Source organism: Phyllobates terribilis, unplaced genomic scaffold (assembly GCF_046119375.1).
Source record: "Phyllobates terribilis strain yellow unplaced genomic scaffold, ASM4611937v1 Scaffold_2__4_contigs__length_985480577, whole genome shotgun sequence".
NCBI classification, from domain to species: domain Eukaryota; kingdom Metazoa; phylum Chordata; class Amphibia; order Anura; family Dendrobatidae; genus Phyllobates; species Phyllobates terribilis.
The window spans coordinates 362,463,234-362,482,225 of record NW_027362762.1 but is presented as its reverse complement, the minus strand read 5'-3'; the positions used below and the strand labels follow the sequence as shown (position 1 = coordinate 362,482,225).

Sequence of the window (18,992 nt, the reverse complement as noted above, 5' to 3'; positions counted from 1 at the left end):
AAGTATTTACTTACCATAAAAAGATTTTCGTAATTTTCAACCATCTTCTGTACCACGGAGATAATGGTCGTACTCTCTTCGGCCCTGGCAGTACTTTGAACTGTAAACTCTTTGTCAGATGACTTCTGCTTGTGCAACAAATTAGGCCCAAAAATTGTTGCCAGGTTTAATGAAGTCATTTTATTCCCAGTAATCTAATAAAAATCACATTAGGTAGATCAGAACATGAACAGAAAGCACAAAATAGAATTTTTATGAGCAACTTTCTTACCTCTAGAGAAGCACAGCCTATTTCTAGGGTTAGTCATATTAAAAAGACATTTAAACAGCTTGAATTTATCTCTCTGTATCTGACATATACACTGCAGGTGTCTATTTACTGTTTAATATAATCTGTAGGGCTCTGCAAATCTAATTCTATATTTTAGTGCAAGGCTGGGGCTATATGGCAACTTTGACCACGGTACCAATCGCTATGTGCCACTAATACATACTGGGATGAAGGAGTTGCAGGAAATCCAAGCAGTTCATATTTTTGCAACTTGGTTGTTGCGCTAGCCTGGAGGCCACGCTAGCCTGGAGGCCGCGCTAGCCTGGAGGCCGCGCTAGCCTGGAGGCCGCGCTAGCCTGGAGGCCGCGCTAGCCTGGAGGTCGCAACGTGACCCCATTCACTTACATTCACTACGATGTAACAGCTGTACAGAGCACTCTTTTGCTGTTCGGAGCCCCAAGTTGCCATGTAGCTCCAGTCAAACTTAAATGCTGAAAAAAAATTCAGCATATTCTCCTAGTCCCTTGTCTGTGTTAATTGCTAATGTCATCAGATACAGTCATGAACAAAAGTGAATACTGTGTAAGACCATACCTGGACATAAACAAAATCTGATCCTTTGAAGGTCTCAAAAATTGTTAAATGCAACCTCAGATGAACAAACACAGATGACAAATAACTGTCATTATTTGTTTAAAAATATTAGGCCTCAATGCGGAAGCCAGTGTGTGAAAAATTAAAGAAGAACTCCCATTAAGTTTTTTATACATTAAATGTGTGTACATACACTGCTCAAAAAAATAAAGGGAACACTTAAACAACAGAATATAACTCCAAGTCCATCAAACTTCTGTGAAATCAAACTGTCCACTTAGGAAGCAACACTGATTGACAATCAATTTCACATGCTGTTGTGCAAATGGAATAGACAATAGATGGAAATTATTGCCAATTATCAAGACACCCTCAATAAAGGAGTGGTTCTGCAGGTGGGGACCACAGACCACATCTCAGTACCAATGCTTTCTGGCTGATGTTTTGGTCACTCTTGAATGTTGGTTGTGCTTTCACACTCGTGGTAGCATGAGGTGGACTCTACAACCCACAGAAGTTGCTCAGGCAGTGCAGCTCATCCAGGATGGCACATCAATGCGAGCTGTGGCAAGAAGGTTTGATGTGTCTGTCAGTGTAGTGTCCAGAGGCTGGAGGCTCTACCAGGAGACAGGCCAGTACACGAGACATAGAGGGGGCCGTAGGGGGGCAACAACCCAGCAGCAGGACAGCTACCTCCGCCTTTGTGCAAGGAGGAAAATAAGTAGCGTTGTTTAAATATACTTTGCCGCATTTGGCATGCGGCCGGAGATGTGTCCCGTGTGGTCTTCGGATGGACAGACCTCCTGGCTGGAGTGAAGTTGGGTACCAGCTGGCAGGTCCCACCCACAGCATCGAGTGGTTATTCCTACACGTTAGGTTCACTCCCCATATTTACGTCACCTGGTCTGCGTCTGAGCGTGTCTCATGACACGCGCACCGGATGTGAGGTTTGCGCGTCACGTCCGGCACTTGCGTTCCGCATATCAGATGTAACTTTGCCGGAACCGGAAGTGACGCGTCCGCGCGATTAGGGAGCGCGGCTGATATAAAAATGACTACAAGCCTATCTGGAAATGGCGCCGCCTCCAGGATAGGCTTGGCGACGGACACCAGGATCACACTGAGTGAGATGACACCCCTTTCTCCCCTGATGAGTTACTGAGGTGATGAAACGCGTTGGGAGTGGTGTTCCACATGTAGTTGGAGGCTGAAGAGGTTTTGATGCCCCACTACAGGGAGCAGTCTTAAGGGAAAAGGCGAGAACCGACTCTGTATACGGTGAGGTTGTTCCATAAGTATGTTTGAAGTGTGAACGCCCACTATAATCATAGAGTATCTGTTAAGGTTCATCAGCGCTGGGACATTCTCTTGACAGCCCCATTAGTCTTTGCCATTAGTCTTGGTTATGGTGGGTTATTTCTGGGTAATATACCGTTAAAATCCTGTATATAACGAGTTTCTAATTAGTGTGGTTATGTACTACCACTGGCAGGCGCTTACCTGATTTTTAGGTCCCAGTGACTTTTTGTATCTCTAATTTTACCTATTTATTCATTAAAGGTTATGTTTTAACCTCTTGCACCACTTTATTTGCTATAAATTTTTTCAAGGAGGAAAATGAGTAGCACTGTCAGAGCCCTGCAAAATTACCTCCAGCAGGCCACAAATGTGCATGTGTCTGCACAAATGGTTAGAAACCGACTCCATGTGGGTGGTATGAGGGCCCGACGTCCAGAGATGGGGGTTGTGCTCACAGTGCAACATTTGCCACAGAACACCAGGATTGGCAAAGTCGCCACTGGCGCCCTGTGCTCTTCACAGATGAAAGCAGGTTCATACTGAGCACATGTGACAGAGTCTGGAGACGCCGTGGAGAGCGATCTGCTGCCTACAACATCCTTCAGCATGACCGGTTTGGCAGTGGGTCAGTAATGGTGTGGAGTGGCATTTCTTTGGAGGTCCGCACAGCCCTCCATGTGCTCGCCAGAGGTAGCCTGACTGCCATTAGGTACCGAGATGAGATCCTCAGTCCCCTTGTGAGACCATATGCTGGTGCAGTTGGCCCTGGGTTCCTCCTAATGCAGGACAATGCCAGACCTCATGTGGCTGGAGTGTGTCAGCAGTTCCAGCAAGATGAAGGCATTGAAGCTATGGACTGGCCCGCCCGTTCCCCAGACCTGAATCCGATTGAGCACATCTGAGACATCATGTCTCGCTCCATCCACCAACGTCACGTTGCACCACAGACTGTCCAGGAGTTGGCGGCTGCTTTAGTCCAGGTCTGGGAGGAGATCCCACAGGAGACCATCTGCAACCTCATCAGGAGCATGCCCAGGCATTGTAGGGAGGTCATACAGGCACGTGGAGGCCACACACAATACTGAGCCTCATTTTGACTTGTTTTAAGGATATTACATCAAAGTTGGATCAGCCTGTAGTGTGTTTTTCCACTTTAATTTTGAGGGTGACTCCAAATCCAGGCCTCCATTGGTTAATAAATTTGATTTCCATTGATGATTTTTGTGTGAATTTGTTGTCAGCACATTCAACTTTGTACAGAACAAAGTATTCAATGAGAATATTTCATTCATTCAGATCTAGGATGTGTTATTTGAGTGTTCCCTTTATTTTTTTGAGCAGTGTATATACATGTAATATAGTGTGAGTGTATTAATATACTCATGTACTGCCACTCTCTCCGGTGTCCAGCGCCATTTTTCTTCTCTTCTCAGTGATGTCACCGCAATTGAGACTAGCCAGCTCACTCTATGCTCTCTGTAAAACAGATTTCCGGCTCACGCAATGTAAGCTTGAGGAGCCTCATTCTAATGGCCTTTAAAGGGGTTTTCCGATGAACAAAGTTAATTTTAATCAACATTTTAATCAATAGATCTTTAAATAATAATAAGTTCCACAATTTGATGTGTTTAATAAAAATGTTCCTGAGCTGAGATAATCTTATAAATGTGCCCCTGCTGTGTAATGGCTGTGTCTGTGCGGGAACATGGTCTGATCATACCACATCTCCTGGGCAGGGGAGGAAGCAAAAGAGTATACAGAGATTACAGCAGGGGATCACAGCTGATTATTTCTTTGAGGATAAACATTGCTTAAAAACAGGCAGCAAAATGTTTTACATCAAAGAAAGAATCGGCTGTGATCTCCTGCTGTAATGTCTGTATACTTTTTTGCTTCCTCCCCTGCCCAGGAGCTGTGGTATGATCAGACCATGTTCCTGTACGGTCAGACACAGCCATTACACAGTACACAGCAGGGGCACATTTATAAGATTATCTCCGCACAGCAAAACTTTTTAACACATCCAATTGTGGAACTTATTATTCCAAGATCTATTAATTAAAATGTACTTCGTTTGCATTACAACCCCTTTAATAAGGGCTGTATTCCCTTCACTGACATCCTGATCTGCACATATACTGGAGTGATTATAGTGCAGTCAGTGTGTAGCGAGTACTGACTGCACACTGCCCAGTGACGGGAAGCAAGTGGCTGCAGGAAGAATATAACTTAATTTTCTCCTTGCACCTGCACTTCACATTAAAAAGCCAAATAGATTAAAAACGGTATATAGCTGCAGATAAACAGTATTTACAGGCAACCATAATGGTTATTTGCTGACACGTTCCCTTTAAAGTGTCACTATCATTATGCTTTCAGCATATCCAACTGTCCTATAAGACTCTTATGATTCATAAAGTCTTAATTACATTTCATATTTTTGGAGAGATATTGAGCCTTGATTGGCCATTCTTTTACACATTTCCTTACAGGGGATGTCCATTACTAGGACAACCCCTTCTCAATCACTGTTTTCAAGAAGTAAAATAATAACACTTACATTCACCTTCGGGCAAATTTATGCGACCCCTGTGGACAATCAGTGGCTGTTTCACTCTCTCTTCCTTTGGATATTACTGACATCCAGAGGAAATGAGAGCTGCGGCTGCTCTCTGGCTTCCTCCGGATGTCTGATTGGTCCGAAGGAGGGGAGAGAGAAGTTGCTGCGTGACATAATGTCACCTGAGCCCCGGGAGAGCCAGTGCCTACACCGCTGGAACAGCGCCCACACCAGAGGTGAGTATAGTTGTTGTTATTTCACTTGAGGAAACATAGTGATTGAGAAGGGGTTATGCGAGTATTGGACAACCCTTTGTTGATTCCTTTTTAATTCGTAAAACCCATTTTTAGTGGCCAAATGTAAAGTCATCTTTATATAATAACAGATTTTTCTTATACAAGCAAGAAAATATTGTTCTCTCACATCTTGCCCTTCTTTATCAGTTGCGTCTTCTGCATGGCTAGCCACAGTAGACAGGAACTGTAACAATCTATGTAGAGTATCACAGTTACAAGGAGGTAGGAGGTAAAGGAGGAGCTGCAAGGCTGCCAGCTGATCTTCAAGATCTAACACTGTAAAGACAGACATAAGTATGGTAAATACATGTACATAAAAAAATGTTCTGTTATTATTGTTCACACAGAAAAAAAAGGATTTGTCACATATACGATCAGCATAATACTACTACTACTAACAGGTAAAGTGAATGAGGCTGAGTGCCCACGATGCGGATTTTATGCATTTCCGCCACGGAAATGCATTAGAATCGCTTGGTAAGAGGTCTGGGATGTATCCCAATGATAATCCACATGTGCTGTGCACATGCTGCGGAAATTTTCACTGCAGATTATCATTGTGGAAGAATCTGCAGCACTACCAATTCGGGCGCGATTTCGCTGACAAATCGTGCCCATTGACTTGCATTGAACTGCATAACATCCGCATGTATACATGCGGATGTTATGCGGTTCAATGCGCGGATGGTAGCCAGATCTGGAGAAGAGGAGACTCTCCTCCAACCCAGGTACCATGGTACAGGCAAGTAAAAAGAGAATAAAGTAAAAAATAAAAAAAAATTATTCATAGTCACCTCTCCGGCGGCCCCCGATCTCCTCCCGGCCGAGTCCTCTCTCTTCGGCGTCCCGCGTTGTACTGGCAGGACCTGCGGTGACGTAATTTAGTCAGCTGGTGGTCACGTGACCACTGACGTCAGCGGTCAGGTGATGGTCACGTGACCATCAGCAGACTAAATGACGTCAGCGCAGGTCCTGCCAGTACACCGTGGGACGCCGAGGAGAGAGGACTTGGCCGGGAGGAGACCGGGGGCTGCCGGAAAGGTGAATATAAGGTTTCTTATTTCTTTTTACTTTTTTAATTCTTTTTTTTACTTTAGATGCAGCATTTGAAGCAGAAATCTCCTCATAAGTTGATCACAAAATATAAATCCATGCCAGTTGCATGGATTTATATTGTGTGACCAACTTGTCTCAAGCCCTTTTCCAAGTGATGCTCAAAATTGCTTGGAAAAAAGCTTGAAAAAAAAGGAATGCATAAACACATGTAAAAACGCTGAAAAAACACATGTAAAATCCGCATGTGTTTTTTCTGCCAAGGAGATGCAGAAATGCTCAAGAAAATTCTGCTTCAAATCTGCATCGTGGGCACATAGCCTAACAATGATTATCTTGTAAAAGGGAATCTCTCACCATGTTTTTGCTGCCCTGTTTGAGAGCAGCACGATGTAGAGGCCGTAGACACTTGGTTTATTACCTGGAAAAAGGCGCCAAAACTAGGTTGTGTGAATCTAAAACCTTGTTATTGACGCGCCCCCTGGGCCGTGGGGTACTCGGCAGCCGGGCCTATGGATGCCGGTATGGGGAATATCACGGTGGCTGACCCGGTCCGTGACCCAGGGCGGTCAGTAAAAAAAGGAATTTATAGGGGATTTGGGAAGTTCGTGACGCCACCTGTGGATTTTTTATTTCATAAATCAATAGTACACATGAAAATAAGCAACTTTGATATACATTATCAGAGAGATCTGCTTCTTTCTCTGCCAGAAGTGATCAGTTATCAAAATTCTCAGTTCTGAGGTAAAATCTGTATTCAGTGAGGACAGACTTTACCATTACGAGATAGGAGATGGCAGAGCTTCCATATACACAGAATCTCATCAGTAGTAGCTGCCATCTCCTCCCTCATGGAATACAGATTTTACCTCAGAATTGAGCATTTTGATAATGACTGATCAATTCTGGCAGAGAAAGAAGCAGATCTCTCTGGTAAGATATATTAAAAGTTGCTTATTTTCACGTGTACTATTGATTTATGAATTACAAATTAAAACGACGGTTACACTTTAAAGGATCTCCCCCTGATAACTTGTTGCCAGGTATCACAGGACGCCTTTAGAACTATTAAGAAATATACACAGTGCTTCAGTAGGTCTTCTTGGTTTTGTCACCACAAAAGGCCCCTACACAATAGTAGGCAGGTGGATTTAATCTTATCGCTGATAGGTGTAAAATAAAAATAATTATATATATACACATACTGTACAATCATGGCCAAAAGTGTTGTCACCCTTGAAATTGTTCCAGAAAATGAAGTATTTCTCCCAGAAAATGATTGCAATTACACATTTTTGTTATACACGTTTATTTCCTTTGTGTGTATTGGAACAAAGGAAATAAGTGTATTGGGTTTGTGTGAAATTATGTCCAATTTGCCTTTTTTTTCTGTTTTTTTGTGTTGTTCCAATACACACAAAAGGAAAGAAACATGACTGTATACACACACATATATATATATATATATATATATATATATATATACACACACACACACACAATATATACAAAGAATGTAAAGAAACAATTGTCAATTTGCTATAACATGTATTAGGCTCTGTTTACATCTGCAACAAAGATTTTTTTTTTCAATCTTGTTGCAAAAAATAGTTTATGCAGTGATATTTTTCTAAAAACAACATGCAGCATGGCAGAAACCAGAAGACTTCATTATAAGTCCGTTGGTTCTATCTCAGGTGCCACTGGTTTTCTGTGTAATGGAGGCCGCAAATCATTGGGGCTATAGTGATAAGCGTGGATGTAAACAGAGCTTTATTTTAATAGTAAGAAGGAACATATAAAATCGTACTTATGGTATGTATAAAAGGCGTGTAAAGTTCTCTGCTCAGAAGCGGATCAGGCATGTCTCTGAGAAATTCCTTTAACAAGGCAGCAACATCATGAACGCTGTGCTCTTCTTCTAGAACTACATCGACACCACGGTCAAACTCTTCACGGAGCTAAAAAGCACAAGAAAATCTTATTATATAAAGTAACTAAACAAGCACACTACAACTTGCTAGAATCTACACAGAGAAAGAAACTACAGCAGCAGCAGATCAGTGATTTTCCATGGTGTAGGCTGCAGAACAAATATTACAAATATTATCAACCCGCGCTAGGAAAACGCCATTGTTTTTCTTTTTAACCCACCCATTCCGGACTTGACCAATTTCCGCTTTTGCTCTTTCGTCCCACCCCAACCCCTTCTTCCAAAAGTCATAACTTTTTTATTTTTCTATTCACATAGACATATGAGGGCATGTTTTTTTGCAAGTAGAGCTGTACTGTTGAGTGACTCCATTCATTTTACAGGAAAAAAAAATCCTAGTGTGGTGAAAATGCAAAAAAACAAAAAACAAAACACAATTCTGACATTGTTTTTTTGAGAATTGCTTTTTCAACATAATTTGTGTGGTACCAATGACCTGGCATCATGATTGTCCAGGTCAGTATGATTACGGCAATACAAAACTTGTCCATTTTCTTATCATTTTTGTACGGAAAAAAAAATGGAAATTTGTAAAAAAATAAAATAAAATTGGGGATTGTGTCGCCATATTCCAATACCTGTAAACTTTTCATTTTTTATTCTATGGAGTCCTGTGAGGTTTTGTTTTTTTGTGGGTCAAGTCAATGTTTTTATTGCTGTTACTTTGGGAGAGTTGTAACATTTGTACAGCATTTTTGCACCATTGCTGAAACCAAAAATATCTAAATTTTGGCATTTTTAATTTTTTTTCTCTGTGCGATTGAGTTAATTTTATATTTTGATAGAGCTGACTTTTATGGACATGATGATATCACATATGTGTATTTTTTTAACATCACTATTTTTAATGGGGGGAAAGAGTGGTGGGTGATTTAAAATGCGTCTGTTAGAGGCAGATGCTGGCTGTGGCATGCAGCCATTATCAGACAGGTCTTGGGTTGCCTCAGCCTATGATCCTGCTACACCTATAAATGTACGTCAGGAAGGGGTCATTTACTACTTGCATTAAGGAAAAATAGGAATAGAGATGATCGAATCTTTTGAAAAATGAATTCACCAGGTTCGACAAATTTTTCACAAAATGTTGATTTGCAGCAAATCAATTTGCCGTGAATAGCAATACAACAATTACAATATTTGACCTGAAAGATGTGAATAACACTCTGAGTTCCCCTAGGACTATATTGAACCTCTTTCAAGGTCATTAACACAAACACAGCCTTGATAATACAACCTAATGGTGACCCGGCAGTAACCAACGGCCCATTTAATAACACCGCTGAACAGAGACTTTTAATGCTATTCAAAATTTTAAAATGGTACAAAAATTATCCCTTTTTTTTATATAGTTTGTGATACGCTATCACAAACTGTTGGTGTAGTTGTTAGAGGTAACTTCACCCTGTTGTGACTGAGATGAGTGATGTGCCTTTCATTGCTTAATGCCCTCCACTTTCTGGAGGCAATTGAGATTATGGTTTGTAGTACTACTGCCCAGACGGTTGATGCCAGTGGTGTTGGTGGTGCTTCTGCTGCTGGTAGTGGCTTCCACATTCTTAGCCATGGTATGAGGTTTTGTTATGCTACCACATCTATTGCCACTGCCACTTTTTCTTTTACCATAAATTTTATAAAACAATATAAATTATCTTTTGTCAATCTTTTCAACCCCAATTATTTAACTTTTCCCAAACAAGCTGCAATATAGATGTGATGTGTACAGATATCAAATTGGACTAGTAAAACAGGTCTTCAAAAGCAGATATAGACAGTTAGATGTCTATATTTTTAAACATTTTTTTCTATTTTTTTAAGCAAAATCCAACCCCATTCCTAAAAATGACGCCATAAAAATTGCTAGATAGATGTATGACCAAAAGCCAGCATTTACAACAGGGTGCTGTAGTGGTGTAAAATTGGTCTACATATGTAAAATTTGTCTAGTAAAACAGAAAATTGTTTGTGGCACACACACTTTGTGAAGTAGAAAGCAGTCAAATTTTGCTGAATTTTCCGCAAAAATAATTATTCCCGCATTCACCAAAGGTATTGCAGATGAAATTCAGAAACACAGTATAGTGGTTTGTGACATGCAAACACACTGTAACTAACACTACTTTCAGATTTATTTTCTGTAAAAAAAATTGTGCAGTCTTGTTGCTGCTTTCAAGCGCATGAAAAATGGAGAAAAAACTTGTAATTGTAATTTAAATGCAGTAGGACATATACCAGAAGCACCATATCACTGATCAATCAAACTGACTCTTGCAGTGCAGCTGGTACCTCTTCTATCTCTCTCTCTCTATTAATTAAATCTCTGCATTATTCACAGACTACTATACTATGTCCATTGTTTTAGGGCTTTCCTGTCCTATCTCTATTGCTGAGCTATGAACTCTGACGTCCTCTCACTATCCTAAAATGAATGCTGCATTCCATGATTAAGCTTTTATGTAGGATATAATATTCCTTCATGATTGGCTGTGCTATTCCATGTGATGCGATTGCTGCAAGGCATTATTGGGAAGCCTAAATGGCCGTACCTAAGATCATGTCAGCCTTCTGTGGGTGATACAATCTTTTGCAATTTATTAAAAGGTGGATGGCATATTTTTATCATTTCTTGTAAAATTAATTGCACATTTCATCAAATTCAACTCAAATTTGACTGCAATGAATCAACTCACTCATCTCTAAATAGAAATATACTTAACATATTGGGGGTAAAAATTTGCATCCATAACTGGTTTTCCCTTTCAATGTAACGTGTAAGATAGGAGTTAGTAGCAGATCAGTGCACTACTAAGCACATATTGATATCGGCTGTATATGCCTAAAAATATCTTTAATACATTTTTACTGCTAATAAAATTGATGATCTCAAATAAAAAAGAAAATATTCTCATCTGATTAACCCAAATGTGAAGTTTATAAAAATATTTTGTATTACTGATCATATTGATGAGCGGTTATAAAAGCGATGTACATAATAATAGCTTACCTGCCGTACTCTCTTTTTGGAACTTCCAACTCTAAAGATCCCTACCGTCTGTAAACCTAAAAGAGAGCATTCTGTAAGTATATTTTTAATTCTGTTAAATTCCTTCTCAAGATTTTAAAACTTTAACACAAAAGCAAAAAATGTGCGCTGTTTAAGGTAAAAACACAGTAGATTAGAACATGTAGTGTTACAAAATTCCATATGGAAATATTCCAATAACAGTAGTTTAGAAGCCCTGTATTTATGGCAGCCTATTGTCTACATCAGAGGTCCCCAACCGCCGGTCCGCGGACCAGGACCGGGCCGTTGGGGTTTTTCAGCCGGTCCGCGGGGAGAGGGGGCCCCTCCAGCCTCCAGCAGGGCCGCCATCAGGGCATGACTGCCCTGACTCCAGTATGGGGCCCGGCCGGTAGGAGCCCCCTCGGAGCCCCCCTCTTGTGCGTCTCTCTCCTCATGGGGCCCCCGGCCGCATGCTAAGCGCCGGGTCCGGGACATCTTAGCGCTGCGCTGCTGCGGCAGCACCTTCATGATTCCCCTGACTTCCGGTCATGTGACGGCGCCGTCACATGGCCGGAAGTCAGGAGAACCTGGTGTCAGCGATTTGGACGAGCGCCAGGATTCTGCAGGGATCGCATGGGGGTAAGTATAACAAGTTTTATTTTTTTTTAAATACAATTAACTAGGAGTGGGGGGAATGGGAGATGCACATGGGGGGAGGGGAGAGATGAGTGATGCACATGGGGGAGGGGAGAGATGAGAGATCCACATGGGGGGGAGGGGAGAGATGAGAGATGCACATGGGGGGAGGGGAGAGATGCACATGGGGGGAGGGGAGAGATGAGAGATGCACATGGGGGGAGGGGAGAGATGAGAGATGCACATGGGAGGGAGGGGAGAGATGAGAGATGCACGGGGGGGTGAGAGATGCACGGGGGGGTGAGAGATGCACGGGGGGGTGAGAGATGCACGGGGGGGTGAGAGATGCACGGGGGGTGGATGAGAGATGCACGGGGGGGTGAGAGATGCACGGGGGGGATGAGAGATGCACGGGGGGGTGAGAGATGCACGGGGGGGATGAGAGATGCACGGAGGGGATGAGAGATGCACGGGGAGTGGATGAGAGATGCACGGGGGTGAGCTGCACATGGGGGGGTGAGAGATGCACATGGGGGGGTTATGTTTACATAACTTTGTTGCCTTATGAAGGGCGGGGGGGGCCCCCAAAAATTTCTTGCACAGGGGCCCACTACAGTCTGTGTCCGCCCCTGGGATGAAGTAAATGCAGCTGAACAGCAGCTGTCAGGACAGCTGCCCTGTCCTGCTGCAGGGCGTGATGGGGCCTCAGTGATGCGGCTCCTGGCACAGCACATTATGTGGGGCTCCTGGCATAGCTCCTGGCGGGGACCTGGTCTACACTATATGATAAGTATGCACTAAACTCCAAATCCCTCCATTACCCCGCCCCCATATGACCAAAGCCCCACCCACCCCACCCCCTCCTTGCTGGGCCATGGAAAAATGATCTTGCTTCAAGCCGGTCCCTGGTGCAAAAAAGGTTGGGGACCACTGGTCTACATTATGTAAAGGTGGAATTCTAGGGAGATAGAAATGCATTCCAATCTACTTACTGTCTAAATCTAAAAAGACACAAACCACTCTCCCTATTTTTATATGTAACTTCATGTGATTTTACTACTTCTCGTTCTGACCTCATGTCATTGCACTGCTGCTGTTATTAAAGGGAATCTGTCACCACTTTGGAGTTATAAGACCTCTACTATGGACATACAGGTTATAGAAAAGTAAATCTATACTTACCTGTATGGCCCATAGTAGAGGTTTGATTGCAGAGAAAAGCACTTTAATCAATTCTATTTTGTATAGGCTTGGCATCCCCCGGACACCAAGCAATCCCCACCTATGTGCTTATTATTCCCCCAAATCCCCGCCTATATGCTTAATTATCATATTCCACCCCTCCCCTGCACGTCACAGGACCCTGTGACAGGCCCTGTGACGTGCACTGTGCTCCCTGACTTCCCGGGCATGCGCAAAGCACCTACTCACATAGAGCGCGCTTTGCTTCATCCCGGCCCAGTCTCTCCGTGCTCTGCGCCGCAGGGTTCTATTGCGCAGGCGCCAGGGAGTCACTGTCCCTTCCTGGCACCTGCGCAATAGAACTCTGCAGCGCAGAGCACAGGCAGACGGGTCCGGGATGAAGCAAAGCGTGCTCTATGTGAGCAGCGCTTTGCGCATGCCCGGTAAATCAGGGAGCACAGTGCATGTCACAGGGCCCTGTGACGTGCAGAGGAGGGAGGGAATATGAGAATTAGGCATATGGGCGGGGATTTAGGGGACTAATAAGCACATAGACGGGGATTGCTTGGCATCCGGGGATTGCTTGATGTCCGGGGGACGCCAAGCCTGTACAAAATAGAATTGATTATTATAGTCTGTGTGCAGGTTTAAAACCTCCCCGCCCCCTTACTCTTGTTCTGCACTACATGTCTGCACCTTCACAGCTTGTATGTGATATGACTTATCATTTCGCTCTCCCTGCTCCACCAGCTCTCACTCCACATTCCTTGACAGGTCATATGCTAGCTGTGAACTTACTGACAGGCAGTACAGAAAGAGAGGGAGCGTGAGGGGATACATCTAACAAGCAAACTGACTGTGATAAGTCTTGTCCAGGGGGCTGGCTTGAGTAATAAGCAGCAAGACACAAGTCACTTATTTCTGAGGGAACATCCCAGAAAGGAGGGGGAGCACACAGATGCAGCAGTCCTCTGATGTGAGGTGACAATAAAAAGTAGTAAAATCACACGAAATTACATATAAAAGCAGGCAGAGTGGTATGAGTCTTTATAACTTTAGACAGAATGTAGATTGAAATACAGTTTTATCTCCCAGGAGTGCCCCTTTTAAATTGGTGGAAGCAAACAAAGAATAAAATGATAACTGTCCTTGTATGTCTTCTGTCGAGACACTTCCATAGCTAAGGAATCATGTAAAATAAAATAAAAATGATCAGGGAAATTTCATTATTCGAATGCAAAACTTTGTCACCATATAGAACTAGAATTTAAAAGATGATGAAACAACTAGAAAATTAAAAATGTCAGATTGTGCGTTAGTATTTTGTGTTAGAATGTGCTAGCATATATTAGCACGTTAGCGGACCAGCCATACGTATCCTTTTAGGCATAAATGAGGCTGTTGAGTTAGGGTCAGGAGACCTGTGGCCAGACTAGACATTGTGGTCTGTAGTCAGATCATGAATGTCAGACTCATGAAATCGGCCTTATATGTATCTTTTTATAACTATAGAATAATCAGCAAATCTTTGATAACATGGCACCAATAAGACTATACTGATGGAGGATTAAAAAAAATATATACTAAAAAAAAGATTTACTAACTAATGTTTATGGTTCTACAATAAAAAGTAATTGCTTATTTTGGGATTGCTTACTAATTTCATTCTTAGTAATGTAATTGCAAGAATGCTTGTGGTGTAATGAAGCAAGCTGTTTATAGTTAGATCTGTCCCATAATAACCAAAGCGTAACGAATTTGCAACAATCAGCCGCTCATGCTAAAAACAGCTAAATAATAACAAATACACATATACTGTATATAGTGGACTAAGAGACCCTGTAAGTATATGACAGCTTTTTCTGAATATTCATTCACAATAGACTGTATTTTACTACTGTACCATTAGTCTTCATGTAACCCCTGGAAACATCAGCCTAACACTTACCATTCTTTTCTAAATGTAGACAGCAGCTGTCCACAAGCCTGGGAACTTGTCTGTAGATAGGGTTCAGACTGAGCTTTTTATCCCTTTCCTTTTCTTTCTTGCTTTGTGCTTCGGCTGGCAAAGACAGCTGTAGCGCCTCTAGGAGTCGAGACTGATTGTCATCAAGATCTGTGATGGAGTCCACAGACATTGCACCCTGCAACACATGAAAATCAGCCTAAATTTATGGCAATAACACAAAACCCTTTTAGTGCTAATACATTGCATTCTGCAATACTCATAGTCTTGTAGCAGAATATGAAAAGTCTTGAGTCCCTCATACATATTAAATGGCTGTCAGACAAACGACGATTCGACTGATCAATCAACCATCAGCCATCTCTGATCCTCTCTCTAACATAGGAGCACTCACTTAGACATATTTACCAGAGGTTTTACTGCGGGAGAACAAAACAATCATCAGTCTAAAATCAGACATGCCCAATCGATATCTCCCTCAACAATCAGTACCATCTGCTTATATTCATTTCAATATCAGGGGGTGCGGCCTGCTCCCGGCTGCAAGTAGCTGTCAGTTTCCTGATAATATCTGCTTGTATTCAGTTCTAGATCATGGGGCGTGGCATACTCCATGATCTAGGAGTGCAGGGAAAGAGATATTATCAGGAGCCTGGCTTCTGCTAGCAGCGAGGGGCAGGCCACGCCCCCTGATATTGGACTGAATACAAGATGGTATCAGGGGGCTGACTGCTGCTAGCAGGGGGGAGCAAGCCACGCCCATACCACGCTCCCCGATATTGGACAGTATACAAGATGGTATCAGGGGGCTGGCTGCTACTAGGAGCCAAGAGCAAGTCACGCCTCCTGATGTGTGACACAAAGTCCCATAAGTGAGGGGGGCACCAAGGAGCAGTTTAAGCGTCACAGAATTACAGCTACTGTGAGGATGGAAAACAGCACTATTCATGTTATCCCAAAAGTTTATGAAGGTATGAATAATTATTTATCTCCCTGGAGTACACCTTTAAATTTGGCACAACAGAGACAAAAACTAGAACTGAACATTCCTCAAAAATTCCCTACAGCAACATTGGAGGAACTGCAGTAATTTCTGGCAAGTACTGGTTGGGACAAAAATCTTCTGATTTCTTCATATGTCTGGCCTGTAGGATAGGGTGGCAAGATGGAAGCCTTTTCTTTCAACAAAAAAAACATCTAAGCCCGGCTATGTTTTTCCTAAAACCAACATCAAGTCTGACAAAATCATGGGGGAAAAAGTGTTTTGGTCTGATGAGACCAAGTTTGAACTTTTTTGCCATAATTCCAAAGAATATGTTTGGCGAAAAGCCAACATTGCGTATCACCAAAAGAACACCATACCTATAATGAAGCATGGTGGAGGCAGCATTGTGCTATTGGGCTGTTTTTCACGAGCTGGAGCTGGAGCTGTAGTCAAGATGGAGGGGAATTAAGAACAGTTCCAAATAATCATTAATTTTATATCAGACTTCTGCTAAAAAGCTGAATATGAAGATGAATTTCACCTTTCAGCACAACGACCTTAAGTATATCCATATCGACAAAACAATGGATTTGTCAGAAGAAGATCAAAGTTTTGGAATGGGCCAGCCAGATCCTATCCTTAAATCCAATTGATAATCTGTGTGTTGATCTGAAGATGGCTGTACACAGGAGATGCCCTCACAATCTGACAGATTTGGAGCGCTACTGCAAGGAAGACTGGGCAAAGATTGCCAAGTCTAGATGTGCTATGCTGATAGGCTCCGACCCAAAAAGACTGAATGCTGTTAAAAAAAATCAAAGGGTACTTCAACAAATTAGTTCAAGGGTATATACATTTATGTAACCATATTATTTTAGTTATCTATTTTTGTTTTTCCAACTGAATTGTACAGATTATGGGTGAGACTAAAGGTGGTAAAAATGCTGAAATAATTTTTCTTGGTAAGGGTGTGTAGACTTTTTACATCCACTGTAACTGTGACCCTGTATTGTATGTAACAACAGCCATTATTCATGCCTATGAGTGAGAACTGTACATCAATGATCAAAGCTCACACATACATATACAGGCTGGTCCAAAAGTAGGTGGACAGAAAGTGTAATAAGGTTATGAAGGGGGAGATTTATCAAACACTAAATTGCAGCCGCCTGTCTGGATCATCCTCCAATAAACCATGAATTAGACGTGGACGATAAGCTTTCCACCCAATAGATTTCAGGATTCGCATGATAGAAGCTCGTGAAATTCCCAATTCCAAAGAGGCTCTTCTGGTGGACGTTTTTGGACTCTGAACAAATGTTTCAGCAACAAGTTGTTTATTATCTTCTGTACAGACTGTTTTGGGTCGACCAGTTTTTGGAGCATTAAGGATTGAGCCAGTGGCATTGAATTTGTCACGAATGCGGTAAATGGTTTGTCTCTTTGGGGCTTGAGTACCAAATGTTTCAACCCAATTAGCTCTAACGGTTTCAGCATTTTGAGATTTCCAATACTCTGTTAAAATCCATTTTCTTTGATCTGTATTTAAATTATTTGCCATTATGTGTTATCTGAATTATCTGAAAAGAAAACAGATTTGGGGGAGATCTTATCTGTGAAAACTAGATCTGTAAAACTGGCTCAGTTGCCCTTAGCAACCAATCAGATTCCACCTTTCATTTTCCAAAGAGTCTGTGAGGAATGAAAAGTGGAATCTGATTGGTTGCTAAGGGCAACTGAACCAGTTTCACTTTACACCATGTTTGATAAATCTCCCCCCTCATAACCTTATTACACTTTCTGTCCACCTACTTTTGGACCACCCTGTAGAGCAGGGTTCCCCAACTCCAGTCCTCAAGGCCCACCAACAGGTCATGTTTTCAGGATTTCCTTAGTATTACACAGGTGATAATTGCATCACCTGCACAGGCAATAATTCCATCACCTGTGTAATACTAAGGAAATCCTGAAAACATGACCTGTTGGTGGGCCTTGAGGACTGGAGTTGGGGAACCCTGCTGTAGAGTACATGCACACATGTGGGTATCATTGAAAAAATGAATTCAGTATTACTATTTACCAGACTGTTTTTTAACGTTGTGTGATGTATTCATCAGTATTGTGCTTTAGGCAGTGCTGGCAACGGAAATACATATATTTCAATGTGTTTTTTGTGTGAGTGAGTTCATTTGTAAACCCTTTTAGACACAGTTTGATGGTAAATGAGGAAGGCGTAGGGCTTGATATGAGTCATCTGCCTTGATTAAGGAAGATAATAGTTGCAATGAATTTTTAAGTTCCAAAATATTCACTGTTTCCCACAGCAAGAAGGAATAATCACAAGCAATGTTTTCTTGGCCAAGTTATGTATTTATTTGATCTGGAACTGAGAATAACTTTGTGGTTTGTTTGTGATGAAATTAAAGGTCCAAGAAACTTGGGAGGGAGATGAGGACCGGCAAACAATTAACTAGAAAAACTGATGTTTGTTCTTACATATAAACAGACTGTGTATTCATTGGATATGGTTATTTTACAGTTTGTAGAAGTAGCAATGATTTCGTTCATCTTGCGTGCTGCAAAGGCTAGTATTAATATTGTACAGTTAATGTATAAATATATGTGTTTCATTGGTTATAAAAGGTCATCCTTTTACATTTTTTTTCTTACAGGAATACAGGTGTAAAATAAAAACAATGATGACACCCTACCTGGGTCAAGCAATGACTCTACGGTGCTTTTCCGATCTTTCTTAATCAGCTTCAGTTGTGACGTTAAGTCTACAGTCACTGCTGCAGCCAATCTCTGAGTTCAGCAACTCTGCATCTGTAGATGGTATGAGCAACTGAGCTTATTGATTGTCTGCAGTGGTGTTATGCTTTGTATTTGTAATGTCACCTGTGCAGCAGATCAACAAAGCCCAGAGCAGTGATGGTGAGGCAGTGTGTACTCTGGGAAGGCGAGTATATCACTGTTTGTTATTTTACTCTTGTGCACACCTATGGGTAAAAAAAAATTGGAAAGGGACAACCTCTTCAAAAAGAATCTGTCACCAGATTTTTGCTATGTAATCTGAGAGCAGCATGATGTAGGCAAAGGGACCCTGATTCCAGTGATGTATCACTTAGTTTACTGGATGCATCAGTTCTGACACAA

General features: G+C 42.0%; 1 protein-coding gene across 4 annotated transcripts in view; it reads right to left on the bottom strand.

Moving 5' to 3' along the window:
- Positions 1-18,992, bottom strand: part of ARHGAP6 (Rho GTPase activating protein 6) — an 807,277-nt gene that overhangs the window by 37,889 nt on the left and 750,396 nt on the right. For all 4 annotated transcript variants that reach the window (XM_073664708.1, XM_073664706.1, XM_073664709.1 and 1 more), the window contains exons 5-9: positions 14,834-15,029; positions 11,068-11,123; positions 7,884-8,034; positions 5,148-5,296; positions 15-194 (exon numbers count right to left, since the gene is read on the bottom strand). In XM_073664708.1, coding sequence (XP_073520809.1) covers positions 15-194; positions 5,148-5,296; positions 7,884-8,034; positions 11,068-11,123; positions 14,834-15,029 — 732 coding nt within the window. The remainder of the gene's footprint in view (positions 1-14; positions 195-5,147; positions 5,297-7,883; positions 8,035-11,067; positions 11,124-14,833; positions 15,030-18,992) is intronic.